The sequence below is a fragment of the Delphinapterus leucas genome, chromosome 12 (genome assembly GCF_059928025.1).
Source record: "Delphinapterus leucas isolate spDelLeu-1000000601 "Yukka" chromosome 12, BTC_Dleu_Yukka2, whole genome shotgun sequence".
In the NCBI taxonomy this organism is placed as follows: Eukaryota; Metazoa; Chordata; class Mammalia; order Artiodactyla; family Monodontidae; genus Delphinapterus; species Delphinapterus leucas.
In genome coordinates this window covers 48,683,325-48,702,546 of record NC_143140.1, presented here as the reverse complement: position 1 = coordinate 48,702,546, position 19,222 = coordinate 48,683,325, and the positions used below count along the sequence as shown (strand labels likewise).

Below are 19,222 nucleotides of genomic sequence, written 5' to 3'. Positions count from 1 at the left end.
ATTGCATCATTAGCAGTGGCATCTAAGAGACAGTGTTAATTTTTTGTAATAAAAATAGAGTAAAATCAAGCAAAATGTTGAAAATAATTATCCTTAGTCTTACCACCTTATCACAAGCATTATTTTAAACTTTACATGTTTTCACTAGGTTTTATGCCCTTGAAATATCTGAAATTTTCTAATGTTTAACTCCTTAACGTACTTTGCTAAAGGCTCGATCATGACTCCCTCCGTAAATAACCTCACTTTTAATAGGTAGTTTTTGACATAATGAAAACAGTACTAGTTTCAAGTATACAAATTTTTCCCAAACGTTCATAGCATGGATTCTCTTTTAACAGATGGAAAATGGTTGATCATTACATTAGCCGTGTCCGTGGAAATCTCCAAATGTTAGAACAGCTGGACCTGATTGGGAAAACCAGTGAAATGGCTAGACTTTTTGGCATTCAGTTTTTACATGTACTGACAAGGGGTTCACAGGTAGGAAATCAATTTTCTTGCACACTTGAAAGTTCTATGTGAATGATATACGTACTTTTGAGATGTCTGAAGTGATTTGATTTTTTTTTTTTTAACTTTCTTTCTGGTACCAACTAATATATACATGTAGCTAGTTAATCAAATCTTATAATTTCATTTTCTGGAAAAGCTTTAATCCACTTAACAGCTCTGCTTTTTTTTTTTTTTTTAACTTTGTTACAGCTCCGCTTTTTATTTTTTCTCCACACCAACTTTTTGGCCACTGCTGAGTTTTGCATGATAATAAGAAAATAAATGGCTATGCCCTTGAGGATGGTATTATGTTCCTGAATACCGTCAGTGTGATTAGGGATGACTTGAAAGGCCGCTCAGAACTGGGGATGCGGCAAAGAAAGTCTACCTCTCTTTTGTTTTACATTCCTACTTTTGGCTGTTCCAACTCCCAGCAGATAACTTTAATATAAAAAAAAGAAGGAGGATTTGGGAATTAACATAAGTGGGCTTTATCACTTTTTTTTAATGTTAAAGAAAAATGGGAGCTTGGAAGCCATTTAACTCATCTCTTTCTAACTAGTTTCCCAAGGATATAATGAAAGATTTTTGTTTAAATGCCTTGCTGAAAATGGTTTCATGCTTTTATCCCACAAATGTTTATTTGAATACTTCTAGTGTGTTAAATAAACACTGTGCTAGCCATCCAGGATACTACATTAAATCGCTTAGTTTCCTTAACCTCATAAAATCTTTTAATTATTTTATATCTATAACATTCCCCCAATCTACCAATTCAGTATATATAGCGAAACTAGAGCACTAACTACTTTGGCATTACCTGTTGCTGTATTTAATTTTATTGCTATTATTAAATAGCTTATAAAGCTATTTATTTTACTTATTTATACTCCCACAAGTTTTAAAAACTATTTGATCTGGCTTATAATAAAAGGCAAAGATACTTTAAAACCACATGAGAATACTTCAGTGAACCCTTGCTGGTTCTTGTGAGTGCTTTCTTTTTCTAAACTATAAACCATCTGCTTTATAGCAGTTATTATAAACAATCAGTAATTGCTTGATTAATTTTTGTAAGGGACCAGTATTAACCTGACTACCTTTCAGTTTTGGAATCCTATGTTCCTTCTTGGGAAATTGAGATAACATTTACCCATCTCAAGTGTCCTGACCCCCATTCTCTAATTTTCCCAAATTTGTCAAAGATTATTGGCCAACTTTTTAAATGAAATTGTCAAATTGTACAACTGTCTCTTCTACATCTATTTATTATGATATTGCTATCTTTAAATATTAAAAGAAATCTAATTGTGTCTGTCTTTTCAAAAATAACTTATTGTGTAAGTTATCTGACATATTTTGCAGTTTTTATAAAAGTTATGGGAATAGGAAAAGGACTTACGAAGGGTTCCCTTCTGATACCTGAAAGCCGATTAAATAACCAACATTATGTAACTGTGTTGTAAGAAAAGTCTTACAGCCATATTTTGAAGAGCAAAACATCCCCCAAATGATTTTCACATATTCAAAAGACCAGTATATTTGTATTTAAGTTTCTTCTTCTCTCCCTACTTCTACCTCTCTGCCTGCAGTACCGTGTGGAATCAATGATGTTGCGTATTGCTAAACCAATGAACTATATTCCTGTGACACCTAGTGTACAGCAAAGATCCCAGATGAGAGCTCCACAGTGTGTTCCTCTAATTATGGAGCCTGAATCTCGTTTCTATAGCAACTCTGTTCTCGTTTTGGATTTCCAGTCACTGTATCCTTCTATTGTGATTGCATACAACTACTGTTTCTCCACCTGCCTTGGCCATGTGGAAAACTTGGGGAAGTAAGTTTTTTTTCATATTTACAATTACTTTGTTGTACTTTGTATTTCTTACTAAAATTAGACTTTCTTTGAGTGCCTCTTTGCACATGAGACTGCCCTCACGAGCAAGATGAATGGGCTGTAGCACATCTAGTCCGCTCTTTGTAGTTACCTTACTAATTAATTAACATGGATCACCATATGACTGATTGAGCATCATGGATGAATAACTCATATGAAGAAGACTGTGAATACGATCAGCCAATTTATCTGTTCCATCTTTGTGTATATCTATGGTCTCTTTTTAAATAAGAGTTATATTTAATTTGTTGGTATAAATCACTTTTCAGTGGAACAGTTTGAGGATTATGATCTTATAACTTCGGCTATGACCTCCTCTTGACTTTTCTTAGAAATAGTTCGTTTTCTAAAAGAAAAGTTAAATTGCCAAATGTTACATTTTATTTTTTCATGTCAACCGAATTTTTTCCCTTAAATATACAGTCTTCCTTTATAATGATTTCTGTGTATTTAAAACCAAGTGTTATAGTTTTAGTCTGAAGTATATTCACTCCTTTTAGAAAGCTTTTATGGAAATTGTATTGGTAATTCTGTCTTTTTAGTAAGAACAGGAATTTGGAAAAGTTAGTTGCAGTCTTTTTACTTAAGGCTTAAATTTTTCTTCAGGGAACTTAGTGTAAGGTAGTCATATGTTGAGCTGAAATTCGGTATTTTAGTATAGATTTTTCCCATGTACTTTAGGATAGTGCTATTTAAGAAATGTTTCTAATATTTGAAGAACTGCTTTTTGGTAACTAAACATATTAGTAAGTATATTAATTCATGTTTAGATGTTTAAAAATGAGTTTCCAATAGAATTAGAAAGATTCCTAAAATTGCCTAGAATCTCTGTTCTGTGATTTGAGAAAGTATTTGCTTAATTTTTTTTTTTCTTAACAGGTATGATGAGTTCAAATTTGGCTGTACCTCTCTAAGAGTACCTCCAGATTTACTTTACCAAATTAGGCATGATATCACAGTGTCTCCCAATGGAATAGCTTTTGTCAAGGTAATACTCTTTTATAAATGAAAGGTATCAACTGTGGCTTAACCTTTGGAGAGCTGATAGTTTAGATGTTGTTGGCATATAATACCAAAAAAAAAAAAAGTTTTGCTTCAATATCTTATCTCAGAAAGTCAAAGATATAGGGAATCTTCCAAGAAATTTTTTAAATCATTTAAAAAAAATAGTAATCTTGTTTTGCATGAATTTAGGTTTAAAATCTTTTAAGATTTTAGCTTTTAATGAACTATTGCAAGAAATAAATGTGCCTATATACCTTCTGCCCTTTATTAGAATCTGGCAGGCTTGAGTAGCTATTTTATGATCACAACAATGTTAACTTATAAAGATTAAAATTGCCTTAATGTGTATACTTTACTAATTGTTTTATATACTTTAAATTAAATTAAGACTGCCTTAGAAATAATGATATTCTAATGTATTTATTGATTGTATTTTTTAAGAAGATACCCAAACTAATAACAGAGTCCCGTTTTTCTCTCCTTTGTCTCCCCTCAAAAGAAACTAAAAAAGCCTCATAAATGAATAAAGACAAATAGGAAGAGATCTAGGAGAAGATTATATTGCCTCTCATATGCCAACTTCATTCCTTTCTTTTCTATTTCCTTAGCAGTGAGTCTGTACTAGAATCGTGGGATGGTAGGGTGGTTGGTGGTGGTAGCATGGACCCTGCTAGCCCTCAAATTCATTCTGGTGTACTTAGCAAAAGTATCATCGTTCTCTACCAGTAAGAGGATGCTGTGTTTAAAGAGTACTATAAAATTAGCCATTTAGATATGAGGAAAATTTTTACCAAGTGAGTTCATGATATATTACATTTTGGAAAATATTACATTTTAACATAATAACATATATTATGTCTTAATATAAACATTATGGCTGCTTCAGAAGGTACACAGAATGAATTAGAGGTTACAGTATGTTTTCATTGTCACATATCTAGCAGCTTATTATTTTATCTCCCTTTAACAGCATTTTAAGAACTTGCATCTACATTTTGACCCAATGTGTAAAGCTTAATGAAAACTAGATTTTTTAATATTCAGGAGTGTGATTATCCTATTCCTGAGGTTTTAATTGTTCAGTCCAACATGCATTACCTTGCACGTGTCTGTGAATCATCTTCAGAGTTAATACTGTTTTGTGGTTTTCATTCCTACTGGAGTTCTCATAAATTCTCCCTAGTCTTGATTAATACAAATGATTTTTTTTTTTTTGGCATCAACAAATTTTATCACCTCACTATTCATCCCCTCTTCCAGATTGCTAATAAATATAGGCCGGAGGGGATGGCTTAGTGGTCTAAGCATCAGATTTGAAATACCTAGAGTCCCTGGAACTGCAGGTTTGAATGTCAGCAGAGTCAACCCAGCTCTTCATTCTTCCAAGGTAGATAAATGGAGTTCCATGCAGATTACTGTGTGGGGTCATTAGGATGAGATCTTTAAAAACTGAGGTTTGTTATGAGTGATACAAATCCCGTGTGTCTTTCTGAAAGAGTGGGGGTTTGGATCAGAGTTTTGACAAAATTTCCCTCTGAACTCATTATATGGTCTCTTATGTACTAGTTGGCATCCTCCTCCCTGGAGGTCTCTGAACTCACATAGTAGTGCTACATTAGATTTATAAACATTACAGGAACGTTTTAGGAGAAAAGTCCTCTTCAAAAGAAAGAAAATGTGATGATTTTATATTGATGGCCACTCGTCCTGTGGCCACGCTATTGTTCATATGTTTCAATTCATGACAGTTGGCCATTGTTATACTTTGTGCTTCCTTCTTAATTGTCTAAATCTATAATGTTTAAGGGATTTAAACATTCTTTTTTTCCTTTATGATAGCCTTCAGTAAGAAAGGGTGTGCTACCAAGAATGCTTGAAGAGATTCTGAAGACTAGACTGATGGTGAAGCAGTCGATGAAGGCTTACAAGCAAGACAGAGCCCTTTCACGAATGCTCGATGCACGTCAGCTAGGACTTAAGCTGATAGCAAATGTCACATTTGGCTACACAGCTGCTAATTTTTCTGGGAGGATGCCATGCATTGAGGTAAGTGATATAAGTCTATAGTGTTTTTCAAAAGAGACTAAAGCAGCATTAAATGAATGCCTGTTCATTAAACCATTTTGTTTTGAAACTTTAGACAAAAGGGTTTCATTTCCATAACATAGGATCAGTTTTTCTCAAACCAGGACTTATATATTGATATATACATATTCTTAGGAATTTGTGCGTTTTCTCTGAGAACTTTGTGTTTTGTTCAATGATAATTTTAGAAATTAGCATACACATATTTCTGCATAATCTGGATGACCCTATTGTAACCAATTACTGACATGAGATTTCAGTGCCGCCTTTACAGCATTGTTTACAGTAACATTGGTACTAAATAATTCCTTTTAATGTATTGATAGAGGTCTGATGATAGTTCAGTTGTCTTCTCCAAATGTCAGAATAAAAGCAATCATTCCATATTTACTAGTGTACCAGTAGATATAAAGCAGAACCTTTCTTTTGCAGTGGTAGTTGCAATTAAAAGACACTTTTCATTAAACAAGACTGATTTCTTGTTATTTACTAAATTAGGGTGTTAATTTGACATGAATACAGTATAGTATGACAGAGTAATATAATAATTTACTAATGGTTGGGAAAGGAACAGAGTAGGCTTGTTTGCTTGACGATCTTTTCATGCCAGATGAAGGCTAGAGCATTGTGGTATACCATATTTGCAGTAGTTCAATAAGGGAAAAGCAGTGGAAGAATCAAGTTCCCACAGAGCTCACAGTAGGCAAAGTAAACTCCAAAAACCTGTGCAAGGGACTTCCGGTTTCATGTCCAACATGTAAGAAACTGAAAGTCTCTACTCTGTCCTCACACCAAGTAAGCTGAACAGACAGAAAAATCAACAACTCTTCTTAGATCTGTCAGAGAGGTGAAGTCACAGGGTAAACTGCTGCCCCCAAAACTGAAGAGACCAACAAGTGTATACAGAGAGTCACAACTTACCAGAGCAGAAATCAAGAGCACAAATCTCTGTGAGAACCAGTGCCATGGTAGGGAAAACCGAACTATAACTGATGAATCGCTGGAGGCTCAGGGTGGACAAATCTGAGTGATAAAAACTCCAAAGGACCCAGTCATCAGGGTCCCCACACTTTTGTGAATTTTACCTTTAGGAGCTCAACCAGGTTCTAACAGTGAATATCAGAAAAAAAATTCCCTTGTGCTTCTGGTACAGAGAGAGGAAAAGAACCATTTTGAAATACACCAGAGCATTCTGTTTTTAACAGAGTCTGCCCTCAGGAGAAACTATTTAACCAGAGCTTAACCTGCTGGAGTTTTATCAGAGCCTAACTGACCTGGAGAAAGGGAAATATCCAGCTCCAACTGCTGTAGCCTTCTACATGGAAAAAAAATACTGCAGCCCACTCTAGTCATCCTGTCCCACCAAAGTGGGGTGAAAAACTGAAAATCACATGTGAAGTCTACAGTCCAGAGGCACAGGTTCACTGAAAGACTGAGACCTACTCGTAGGACTAAGGAGCCCTTCCCCTCCCCCGACACCTTACCACCACATTACTAAAGGCCTATTTATAGCAGTTCCGTTTACCCAATATACATCATGTCTGGCTATCGAAAAAAAATTGCAAGACTTACTAAAAGCCAAAAAACACAGTTTGAAGAGACAGAGAAAGCATCAGAACCAGACTCAGATAAGGCAGGGATGTTGGAATTATCAGACTGCAAATCTAAAACTATGATTAGGATGCTAAGAGCTCCCTCCAATAGCTAAAGTAGACAGCATGCAAGAATAGATGGGCAATGTAAGCAGAGAGGTGGAAATTCTAAGAAAGAACCAAAAAGAAGTGCTGGAAATCAAAAATCCTGTAACAGAAATGAAGAATGCCTCTGACTACTATGCTGAACATGGCTAAGGAAAGAATCTCGGAGCTTGAGGAAATCTTAGTAGAAACTGCTAAAACTGAAAAACAAAGAGAAAAAAAGACTGAAAAAAGAGATATCCTAAAACTGTGGGACAACTACAGAAGGTGTAACATACATGTAATAGGAATTCCAGAAGGAGAAGAGAGAAAGGAACAGAAGAAATACTGAAACAATAATGACTGAGAATTTCCCCAAATTAATGTCAGGCACCAAACCACAGATCCAGGAATTTCAGAGAACACCAAACAGAATAAATGCCCAAAAAACTAAACCTAGGGACATCATTTTCATACTGCAGAAAATCAACACTAAATTAAAAATCCTGAAAGAAGCCAGAGGGAAAAAACACCTTGCTTATAGAGAAGCAAAGGTAAGAATTATATCCAACTTTTCCTTAGAAACCACGCAAGCAAGAAGAAAATGGAGTAAACTATTTAAGATGTTAAGAGATAACACTCTTCAACTAGAAATCTGTACCCTACAAAATTATCATTCAAAAGTGAAGGAGAAATTAAGATTTTCCTCAAAAATTGAGGGAATCTGTTGGCAGTAGACCTGCCTTGCAAGAAATGCTAAAAGAAACTCTTCAGTGAGAAGGAAAATGATAATAGGTCAGAAACCTATATCAATACAAAAGAATGGAAGAGAAGGAATAAGTAAAGGTAAACACTTTTATTTTTCTTATTCTTAATTGATCTATTAACAATTTGTTCAAAATAATAATAGCAACAATGTATTTGATTATGTATGTTTATATACATGTATATATAAGTAAAATGAATAACAAATGGTACAAGGAATGGGAGGAAGGGATTAGGATTATTTTATTATAAAGTACCCACACTACCTATGAAGTGGTATAGTGGTTTTGAAAGTGGTATATTTTAAGTAAATATAAATATGGCAAAATTTGGGGCAACCACTATAAAAAGTTAAAAAAAATACAACTAATGTGTAAGAAGGAGAGAAAACAGAATCATATAAAACAGTCAAAACCACAAAAGGCAGTAAGAGTGGAAAATAAAAATAGGAACAAAAACAAAGGCAACACATAGAAAATAAAATCAGGGAGGACATAGTTGAACAACATAATCAACTGGATATAATGGACATTTATAGACTACTTCATCCAACAACAGCTGAATACATATTCTTCTCAAGCTCACATGGAACATGCACCAAGATAGACCACATTCTGGGCCATAAAGCACTTTAGCAACTTTAAAAGAATAAATCATACAATATCTGCTTTCAGATCACAATGGAATTAAACTAGAAATCAGTAACAGAAAGATAGCTGGAAAATCCCCCAAATACTTGAAGATTAAGCAGCATATTTCTAAATAACACATGGGTCAAAGAAAAAAAATCTCAAGAGAAATTTTTAAATATTTTGAACTAAATGAAAATGAAAACACAGCTTATCACAATTTGTGGAAGTCAGCAAAAACAGTACTTAGGAAATTTATAGATTGAATGCATATATTAGTGGGAAAAATACCTAAAAACAATCATCAAGTAAGCTTTTACCTTAGGAAACCAGAAAAAGAACAAATTAAATCCAAAGCAAGCAGAAGAAAAGAAGTAATAAAAATTACAGCAGAAATCAGTGAAATTGATTTTCTCAATTGATTTCATGTTTCAAAGAACCCCAAAGCTGGTCTTTTGAAAAGATCAATAAAATCAATAAATCTCTAGCCAGCCTAACTAGGAAAAGAAAAAAAAAGAAGAGTACACAAATTGCAAATATCAGAAACAAAAGAGGGGATATCACTTCAGTTTCCATGGACATTAAAAGGATAATAAAAGAATATTATGCACACAAATTTGATAACCTAGATGGAGTGAACCAATTACTTGAAAGACGTAATCTGCCAAAACTTGTACAAGAAGAAATAGGCAGTCTGAGTAGGCCTGTATCAAAGAAATTGAATCATTAATTAATAGCCTTCTAAAACAGAAAGCACCAGACCCAGATGGGTTCACTGCTAAATTCTACCAAACATTTATGGAAGAATTATACCATCTCTCTACAGTCTCTTTCAGAAGATGCAAGCAGAAGGAGTACTTTCTAACTCATTCTAATTACCCTAATACCCAAACCAGACAAAGACATTATAAGAAAACTACATATCAATGTCTCTCATGAACATAGATGTAAAAATCCTCAATGAATATTAGCAAATCAGATCCAAAAATGTATAAAAACAGTTGTACACCACAACCAAGTGAGATTTATTCCAAGTATGCAAGGTTGGTTCAACATTGAAAAACCAGCTGAGAGCCATCATATCACATTCAGGTTAAGTAAGAAAAATCACATGATCATGTTAACATACAGAAAAGGCACTTAACAAAACCCAAAACCCATTCATGATACAAACTCACAGGAGACTAGGAATAGAGGAGAACTTTGTCAGTTTGATGGAGAATATCCACCAAAAAACCTACGGCTCATGTTATACTTAACTATGGTAAACTTGAAGCTTTCTCACTAAGGTCAAGAACAAGACAAGGATGTCCCAACTCATCACTGTTTTTCACCATCATACTAGAAGTCCTGGCTAATGCAATAAAACAGGCAAAAGGAAATAAAAGGTATGCAGATTGGGAGACTTCCCTGGCGTCCAGTGGTTAAGTCTCCACAATTCCAATGTAGGGGGTGCAAGTTCAATCCTTGGTTGGGGCACTATGATCCCACGTGCTGTGCCATGCGGCCAATACAATAAATAATAAACCTTTAAAAAAAAAGGTATGCAGATTGGAAAGGAAGGTAAAACTGTCTTTGTTTCCAGATGACATAATCCTCTATGTAGAAAATCCCAAAATAATGATGCACAAAAAAACCCTCCTGGAACTAATAAGCGATCATGTAGCAGAGCTGCAGGATACAAGGTTAATACACAGTGTATACCAGCAATGAACAAGTGGAATTTGAAATTAAAAACACAATACCATTTATATTAGCACCCTCCAAAATGAAATACTTCAGTATAAACCTAACAAAATATGTACCAGATCTATATGAGGAAAATCCCAAAACTCTGATGAAAGAAATCAAAGAACTAAATAAATGGAAAGATATTCCACGTTCATGGTTAAGACGACTCAGTATTGTCAAGATGTTAGTTCATCCCAAATTGACATATAGATTCAATGCAATCACAGTCAAAATCCCAGCAAGTTATTTTGTTGACAGACTGATTCTAAAGTTTACATGAATGGGAATTCCCTGGTGGCCTAGTGGTTAGGATTTGGGGCTTTCACTGCTGTAGCCTGGGTTCAATCCCTGGTTGGGGAACTGAGATCCCACAAGCTACTCGGCCAAAAAAAAAAGTTTACATGAAGAGGTAAAAGACTCAAGAATAGCCAACATAGTATTACAGAAGAATAAAGTCAGAGGACTGACTTACTGTAAAGCTACAGTAGTCAAGGCAGTGCAGTATTGGCAAAAGAATAGACAAGCAGATCAATGGAACAGAATAGAGATTCCAAAAATAGACCCACATAAATATAGTCAACTGATCTTTATCAGAGGAGCAAAGGCAATACAGTAGAGCAAAGACAGTGTTTTCAACAAATGGCGCTGGAATAACTGGACATCCACATGCAAAAAAAAAATGAATCTAGGGCTTCCCTAGTGGTGCAGTGGTTGGGAGTCCACCTGCCGATGCAGGGGACACGAGTTCGTGCCCTGGTCCGGGAAGATCCCACATGCCGCGGAGCGGCTGGGCCTGTGAGCCATGGCCGCTGAGCCTGCGCGTCTGGAGCCTGTGCTCCACAACAGGAGAGGCCACAGCAGTGAGAGGCCCGCGTACCGCCAAAAAAAAAAAAAAAAAAAAAAAAATATGTGTGTGTGTGTGTGTGTATTGTGTGTGTATGTATGTGTATATATATATATCCTAACCTTAGAATAAGAATTTGGGGGTTTTGATCTGGCAGTAGAAGTTGAGGAGTGGAGTTCTGCCAGGAAGTACGCTACTACCTAACATGTTGACTACCTAACATGTTGAAAACTGAATGCCAAGCAACATCTGCCTCCTTGACCCTGGACTTTTCAGATATTCTGTGGTTAATGACTGCAAGCTTGCGTTTGGCCCTTCTTTACATGCCAACATCACAATTTAATGTTAACTTATTTATGAAGTCATTAGTGGAAAAAGCTGTCAGCATCACAGAAAGGGTCTCTCGTGAACATGTCAGAAGTTAGCTCCAGTGGAGTCAAAATGGAAGCTATTGTCTTTAAAGGCAAATAGAGTACTGACTATGGCCGTGTGTTTTCCTTCAGTGAACACACAATCAAAAATATTTGACAGTACCACCAAGATCACATAAAATATGCTAGATCTAGACTATCAGAAGAGAAGGACAAGACTTTGTAAGCAAGAATTCCTGTAAGAATGCAGAGAATGAGTAATGTCGCTAATAGTTGTAGGTTAATGTCTCTGTCTCAGCTCAACACTGTCACCTATGTGTTTATTCCATAAATGAAAAATTTTATGTCTTCACATTTTTCTCCTAAACTATTTACTGTTCATGATAAAGCTGTATATACACATACATGTATATCTGACAACTTTTTCAACTGGCTGTTCATTGTCTCTTTTTCTTTCTTTTTTTGTGAGATATAATTGATATAACACATTATATTAGTTTCAAATATACAACATAATGATTCAATATTTGTAATATTGCAAAATGATCAATATCATTTAGACCACAATAAGTCTAGTTAACATCCCTCACCACACAGTTAAAATTTTTTTCTTGTGATGAGAGGTTTTAAGATCTACTCTCTTAGCAACTTTAAAATGTACAATATTATTATTAACTATAGTCACCATGCTGTACCTTACATCTCTAAGACTTATTGTATAACTGGAAGTTGGTACCTTTGACCACCTTCACCCATTTCCGCCCCCCTCCCCCCCACCACCTCCTGCTTCTGGCAACCACCAGTCTGTTCTCTTTATGAGTTCAGTGGGGTTTGGGGGGTTTTTTTTGTTTTAGATTCCACGTATAAGTGAGGTCATAAAGTATTTGTCTTTCTCTGTCTTACTTCACTAAGCATAATACTCTCAGCGTCCATTCATGTTGTTGCAAAGGGCAAGATTACCTTCTTTTGTATGGCTAAATAATATTTCATTGTATATGAACCCCATTTTCTTTATCCATTCATCCATCAGGGGACACTTAGCTTGTTTCCATGTCTTGGCTATTATAAATAATGCTGCAGTGAACATGGGGATACAAATATCTTTTCCAGTTAGTGTTTTTGTTTCCTTCAGATAAATACCCAGAAGTGGAATTGCTGGATCATATGTTGTTCTACTTTTAATTTTTTGAGGAACCTCTATACTGTTCTCCATAATGGCTGCACCAATTTACATTCCCACCAACAGTGCAGGAGCGGTTCCCTTCTCTCCACATCCTTACCAACATTCTTTTCAGAGAACTTTTACTTTAAATATTTTTCTTATTATGACTTTTCAGGATCCCAACCATTGCCTGAATTGTGAAATCAATTAATTTCCTCTTTTTAAATCCAGTCTCTTGGCCCTGTAATGTTTTTCAAATTAGGAACTATGACACAAAGTAGCAGGATCAGTTTTATTGTAATTGCCACTCCTTCTCCACTGCCCCCCCTCCCCGTGCTCCTCCCTCTCATGCCTCTAAGTCCTTCATGCTGCATGGACTTCAGGGCCAGCTGCAAAATACTTCTGACTCTTCCAGATATAGCTTAAATGGGTCAGACTAGACAGCAGGAGGCAGACATTTAGGACCAGTATATGTGTGTATTTGTATGTGTATATCTCAAAAGCATATTGGACTCTAACACTCTATGGCTCACCCATTTAGCTATTTGCTGTCACATATTTTTATCTTGTGTGAAAGTGGCAAAAGATGACAGATTGAATATTTTATTCAAACTTGAATTTCAATTAGGTGACCTGATTTTTTTTTTTAATGTATTAGGCTATAGTTCATATTCTCAAGGTTTTCTAATGCACTAAAGGTCTCAACAGGATTCATGATCTTAATTTAAAACCCAAATTAAGTTTCTGCTATCAGTGTTTTATTTATTCCTTTGTTCATACACTTAATATTTCCTGTGTAAACAACTTTAAACAGCCTTTTAAAATAAGTATTATTCAATCCTGCATTTAGTTCATATAATTCAAACTTTACAGTAAAAGGGGAAAGATCATTATAAATACTGTTTGCGTCTTAACACGAAAGAAAAAGTGCGTAATTCTTTTTTTTTTTTGTGGTACGCCGGCCTCTCACTGTTGTGGCCTCTCCCGTTGCGGAGCACAGGCCCCGGACGCGCAGGCTCAGCAGCCATGGCTCATGGGCCGAGCCGCTCCGTGGCATGTGGGATCTTCCCGCACCAGGGCACGAACCCGTGTCCCCTGCATCGACAGGCGGACTCTCAACCACTGCGCCACCAGGGAAGCCCCATAATTCTTATTTTAAAACTTTAAAAAGTAATGTTCCATTTATACTGAATGGCAGTTTCCCCAACCCTTAGCTTTAATGAGTTTGATAAATGAAGCAGCAGTGCTATACAAGTCTCAAGTTCTTTAACTATGAAATATAATTGGCCTGCTTCTCATATTTGTCAAGATCCACCATCTTCTTGTTTTGTCAGCTTATGCCATGATCACTGTTAAAACTCAATCACCAATGAAAGAACTTAGACATATATCTGCCTACTTGATTTAAATTGAACCCTTGTAATATATTTTCTATCATATAATTATGCATTTTTCCTTGTATCACTATTTAGTGTCATCTAAAAAATATGTATAACCGATCACTGAGATACAGGTTCAGCATAAGCTTTACTGATACTGAAAGAAATGATCATAACACTCCAACAGAAAAATTTTGAAAGACACACATGCACATACATAGTGTAATTTCCTGCTTAGTTGGTTATAAAGGCATTTTAGAAAGTCCTTGAATAAATAAGGCTTTTTCTTCTAGGATCAAATGTAGCTATGTATATAGTGCAGTCCATTGTACTCACTGATACACTCACAGGCAAGTCTGTATATTGATTGGTTTCTTTTAAATTATTAATTCATCTCATTTTCTTCTTGAGTACTTGTAGAAAGAATGATGGCACTGGTGATTTTTGTTTTTTTTAATGTTCTTTTCTTGTTTCATTTTTAGAAATATTTAATAATTAAAGTTAAGTATTATATATTAAAGTCTGTTGTCTTATACTAAACTACATTAAGAAATTATTTTCAATGTGTTTGTACCAACAGGTTGGTGATAGTATTGTTCACAAAGCCAGAGAAACCTTGGAACGAGCTATTAAACTGGTGAATGATACCAAGAAATGGGGTGCTAGGGTTGTATATGGTGATACTGACAGGTAATGAACTTTCTGTTTTGTAGTTGTCTTCTTGCATCTCCTCAGATACTCATTTCAGTGTTTGAAATGGCTTAAGGGTAATCCTTCCTAAAAATAGAGTTCTACCTAAGTTCTTTTCAGTCCTTATGATCTTGTGATTGGAGTTAACACAGGTCCTGATTTACCAGATATGATCTTAAGAGACAGAAAATGTATATGACCTGAGCCACAGAGTGCGAAAATTCCCAAGGCATCCCTCCAGGTAGCCAAGTAGATAGGGATCTGTAAAAACTGCATACACAGGAGTCTAATCTGTTTAAAGAAACAGCTTTTAATGTGAAGAATCCCTCAGATAGCTGCAGCTCTCTGAATTTAAATATATATCTTAAAATAATCAAACTGTTTTTGAACCACAGTTGCCAAAGATGTGAGTGGTTAACTTTTCACTGGGCCCCAAAATCTGTTGACCTTCTTCTATAAACAGTGCAGATTCCAGATACATTTTCCATTTGATTCCAGAGGCTCACAGACTTCCTGAAGCCCATCATCCTGAAGCCCATTCTATCCAAAGGATAGAATTGCCTTTGAATCCTGAATAACCTCAGCCTGCTTGCTTGCTTTGATATTTTTCAGGGCCCAGTTATTTATGTAACATCTTATTTATACGACTTATTAAAATTTTTCTAGAATATAGGTATTATGCAAATTTCTTAGAGTCTGAAATTTTTTTCATATTGAAGGCTTAGAGTCACAGTGCGATCATTCTAAGAGCACTTGCCTCAGGAGCTCTGATCACTTTACAGTGCAGTGGAGCAAGCAGAGATAATGCTTCTAATCACTAAAAATAGCTTCTAGGTAATCTTTAAACAGCATTTAATCTTCTCCAGTTTTTTAATGCATATACAATCAGCATGATCATATTAATGCTGAATGAGACCTTTCCTCCTATAGCAGCTGTTTCATTATCAGCAGGTGGGGATAGTTTCAAGTTATCCAGGCCCCAGTTATCCATAGTCTCTACTGTTCCCCGTCAAAAGCCACCCCTCACTTTGACTTTGGGTATTTCACTGCTCTGTAAAACCACTTCTGCTGAATAGTCTAGCAAAATAAAAATTACTGGAACATAGTTTTTCACCTTGTTAGCAGAGCTCCTCACAAAATATTTAGGGAAGAGGAGAAAGTTAAACTTTAAATTGTTGAGTTTAATTCAGGGTTTAAACACATCAGTAGTTGACAACACGCACCCAGAAGCGGAAGTTGGCATGATTCTGACTGTAAGATTTTTAGGCATTCAAACAAACCAAAAAACACAGACCTAGAATGTCAGAGCTGGAAGAGGACTTTTTTTTTTTTTTTTTTGCGGTATGCGGGCCTCTCACTGTTGTGGCCTCTCCCGTTGCGGAGCACAGGCTCCGGACGCGCAGGCTCAGCGGCCATGGCTCATGGGCCCAGCCGCTCTGCGGCATGTGGGATCTTCCCGGACTGGGGCACGAACCCGTGTCCCTTGCATCAGCAGGCGGACTCTCAACCACTGCGCCACCAGGGAAGCCCTGGAAGAGGACTTTTAGGTCAGGAGTTTTCATGATCTAAAAGGGTTGGGAGAAAACCCTAGGGGGCACATTCTCAGATGCTACTTAAGAGCAGATTCCCCTGGAATAAGAAATTTGTCTAAGATTGCCCAACTAGTTAGCAGTGGAGCCATAAATTGGTATCTCTCTACATAAGACATCACAGGTTTTTATTATTCTAATCAAAAGTGTAGGAACTTCCCTGGTAGTCCGGTGGTTAAGACTCTGCACTCCCAATGCAGGGGGCACAGGTTCGATCCCTGGTTGGGGAGCTAAGATCCCATGTGCCACACAGCACGGGATAGATGGATAGATAGATAGATAGCATGGGATAGATGGATAGATAGATAGAAAGAAAGGGAGGGAGAGAGAGAGAGAGAAAAGAAGAAAAAGAAAGAAAGAAATTGTATTTGCAGATTTGCAGTATCTTTTTCTTTTGGCTGCACTGCCCGACTTGTGGGATTTTAGTTCCCCGGCCAGGGATCGAACCCGGGCCCTGGGCGGTGAGAGCGCCGAGTCCTAACCACTGGACCGCCAGGGAATTCCCTGCAGTATCATTAGAGCTTTTGACTACCATTCACCATCTGATTCATTCAACAAATGTTTACTGAAATACACTGTATGAGGGCAGTTCACTCTAGGGCATGCATTCTCAATGGTAATAATACTGCCCAGTAGTGCACAAGTTGGTCCTCGAGGAGCAAAGAAGTACAGTGGGTTTTGGCCCCACAAAGCTCAACCCTACCCAACAACATTTTAATCCTTAGTAATTACTTTCTCTTGTTAAATTTACTTTCAACTTTTTTGGGGGGAGGACAATAATGATAACATACTGAGAAACACTGCCCTAGGGATAATAAATGTATGCTTGGTGGAGGGAAAGAGTTCTTAACCAAGAGTGAGATCTGGATTCTCTTTCTAGCTGTGCTCCTAGCTGATTGCATGGCCATCAAAAAAGTCGCTTAGGGCTTCCCTGGTGGTGCAGTGGTTGAGAGTCCGCCTGCCGATGCAGGGGACACGGGTTCGTGCCCCGGTCCGGAAGAATCCCACATGCTGCGGAGCGGCTGGGCCCGTGAGCGATGGCCGCTGAGCCTGCGTGTCCGGAGCCTGTGCTCCGCAACAGGAGAGGCCGCAACAGTGGGAGGCCCGCGTACTGCAAAAAAAAAAAAAAAAGTCACTTAGCCTCCCTGAGGCTATCATCAGAATGAAGGAAATCTGATACATGATGAAGAATGACCATTGCCTCCCTCTAGTTTCAGGACTGCTGACTTTATGAATCTTGGAGTCTAGCTAAGGGAGATTGGTTAACAAAGCATCAAAATTACTCTGTTAGAAGGGTGTTTCTCTCTCTAGAGCAGTTATGCATTATTGTCCATTTAGACGGTATAAGTGTAAACACCCTGAATATCTTTATATTGTAGTGGTTCAAACAATTCTATATAATAGTGGTTATCGATAATATTTATCCAAAAAATAATAATACTTATCCCACCCTAGTGGGATAGACCTACTCCCATCAGTTATTGAAGCTCTCTGTAGTAGTGATTCTTAGGCAGGGTAGGGAAGGACGTTTGACAACACACATACTGCCGGGGCAGCAGAAGGGCGGTGGGGAACTAGAACAAAAATCTCTTGGGAAATTCATCTGCGTATAATTGAGAAAAGCCTCCTAGGTGATTCTAATATCCTCGCTTAACTCCCCACCCCATGTGAAATGAAAATCACTGCTTTAAATGTGATCTATCAACCAAAGATAAACATTAATTAACTACATTAAACGCACCAGTAACAGACAAATAGAAACTTTTTTTTTTTTTTTGGCTGTGCCACACAGCTTACAGGATCTTAATTCCCGGACCAGGGACTGAACCCACTCCCTTGGCAGTGAAAGCATGGAGTCCTAACCAACTGGACCACGAGGGAATTCCCTAGAAACTTATAAAACAGTCTTTCTCTTTGTAGGCTGGTCACCTACATTCTGTTAAGTGACCCAAAATTTCCATTAATCCCGGTCAGCTCTCCTGAAGCTTAGCTCCAACTAAAACTAGCCAAAACAGCACAGATGAACTCAAGTAAAACCCCTAACACTACTAGGTAAAATCTCAAATATATACCCTATAATAACTTTTAAGATGTAAAGTATGTGTTCCTTTAATTTTTTATCTACTTTATCAAGGTATAATTTTTAACAAAAAAGTACATAGTTCAATATACAAAATGTATAGACCCATGTAATCAGCTGCCACCCCAGTCAAGATATAGAAAGTTTCTATCGCTGTAGAAAGTTCTGCCATGCTCCTTTGCAGTCAGTCCCTCACTTTCATCCCCTGCCCCCAGGCAACCACTTACCTGATTTCTATTACCATAGCTTAGTTCCTCTGTTCTAGAGCTTTATAGAAATGTGTGTAGAAAGACTTCAATTCATTATTGCATCTGAACATTTTAAGCATAATAATCTTTGTTTTTTAAGTTTGGCATTTACATCTAAAGTTAAACATACCCCCTTAGCATGACTCAACAATCCTACTCCTTGGTATTTACCTAAGAGAAATGAAAACTTAGGTCCACACAAAGACTTGATGCACCTCTTCATTGCAGTTTTATTCTTGATAGTCCCAAACTGCAAACAGTCCAAATGTTCATCAGCAGATGAATGGATGAACAAATGTAGCATATCCATACAATGGAGTACTATTCAGCAATAAAAAGGAACCAGTTACTGCTACTTTAGCAACATGGGTGTATCTCAAAAATATGCTGAGTGAAAGAAGCCAGACATAAGTATGTACTGTATATTATATAAAATTCTTGAAAGACAAAACTAATCTATAGTAATTGAAAGCTGGTCATGTGTTGCTGGGAGTGGAGTGGAGAATTATTGCAAAGGAGTACAAGGGAACTTTATGGGGTCATGAAAATGTCCCTATATCTTGATTCCGGTGGTAG

General features: G+C 36.7%; 2 protein-coding genes across 9 annotated transcripts in view; one reads left to right on the top strand and one right to left on the bottom strand.

Annotated features, from left to right (window-relative positions):
* Positions 1-19,222, top strand: part of REV3L (REV3 like, DNA directed polymerase zeta catalytic subunit) — a 187,727-nt gene that overhangs the window by 150,909 nt on the left and 17,596 nt on the right. For all 8 annotated transcript variants that reach the window (XM_089921939.1, XM_089921940.1, XM_089921941.1 and 5 more), the window contains 5 exons: positions 342-483; positions 2,088-2,332; positions 3,272-3,380; positions 5,237-5,443; positions 14,620-14,729. In XM_089921939.1, the coding sequence (XP_089778065.1) occupies positions 342-483; positions 2,088-2,332; positions 3,272-3,380; positions 5,237-5,443; positions 14,620-14,729 (813 nt within the window). The remainder of the gene's footprint in view (positions 1-341; positions 484-2,087; positions 2,333-3,271; positions 3,381-5,236; positions 5,444-14,619; positions 14,730-19,222) is intronic.
* Positions 13,596-19,222, bottom strand: part of SLC60A2 (solute carrier family 60 member 2) — a 59,491-nt gene continuing 53,864 nt past the window's right edge. The window contains exon 4 of the mRNA XM_022554566.2: positions 13,596-19,222. This exon is cut by the window's right edge and continues 48,599 nt beyond it. The gene's annotated coding sequence lies outside the window, so the exon portion shown is untranslated.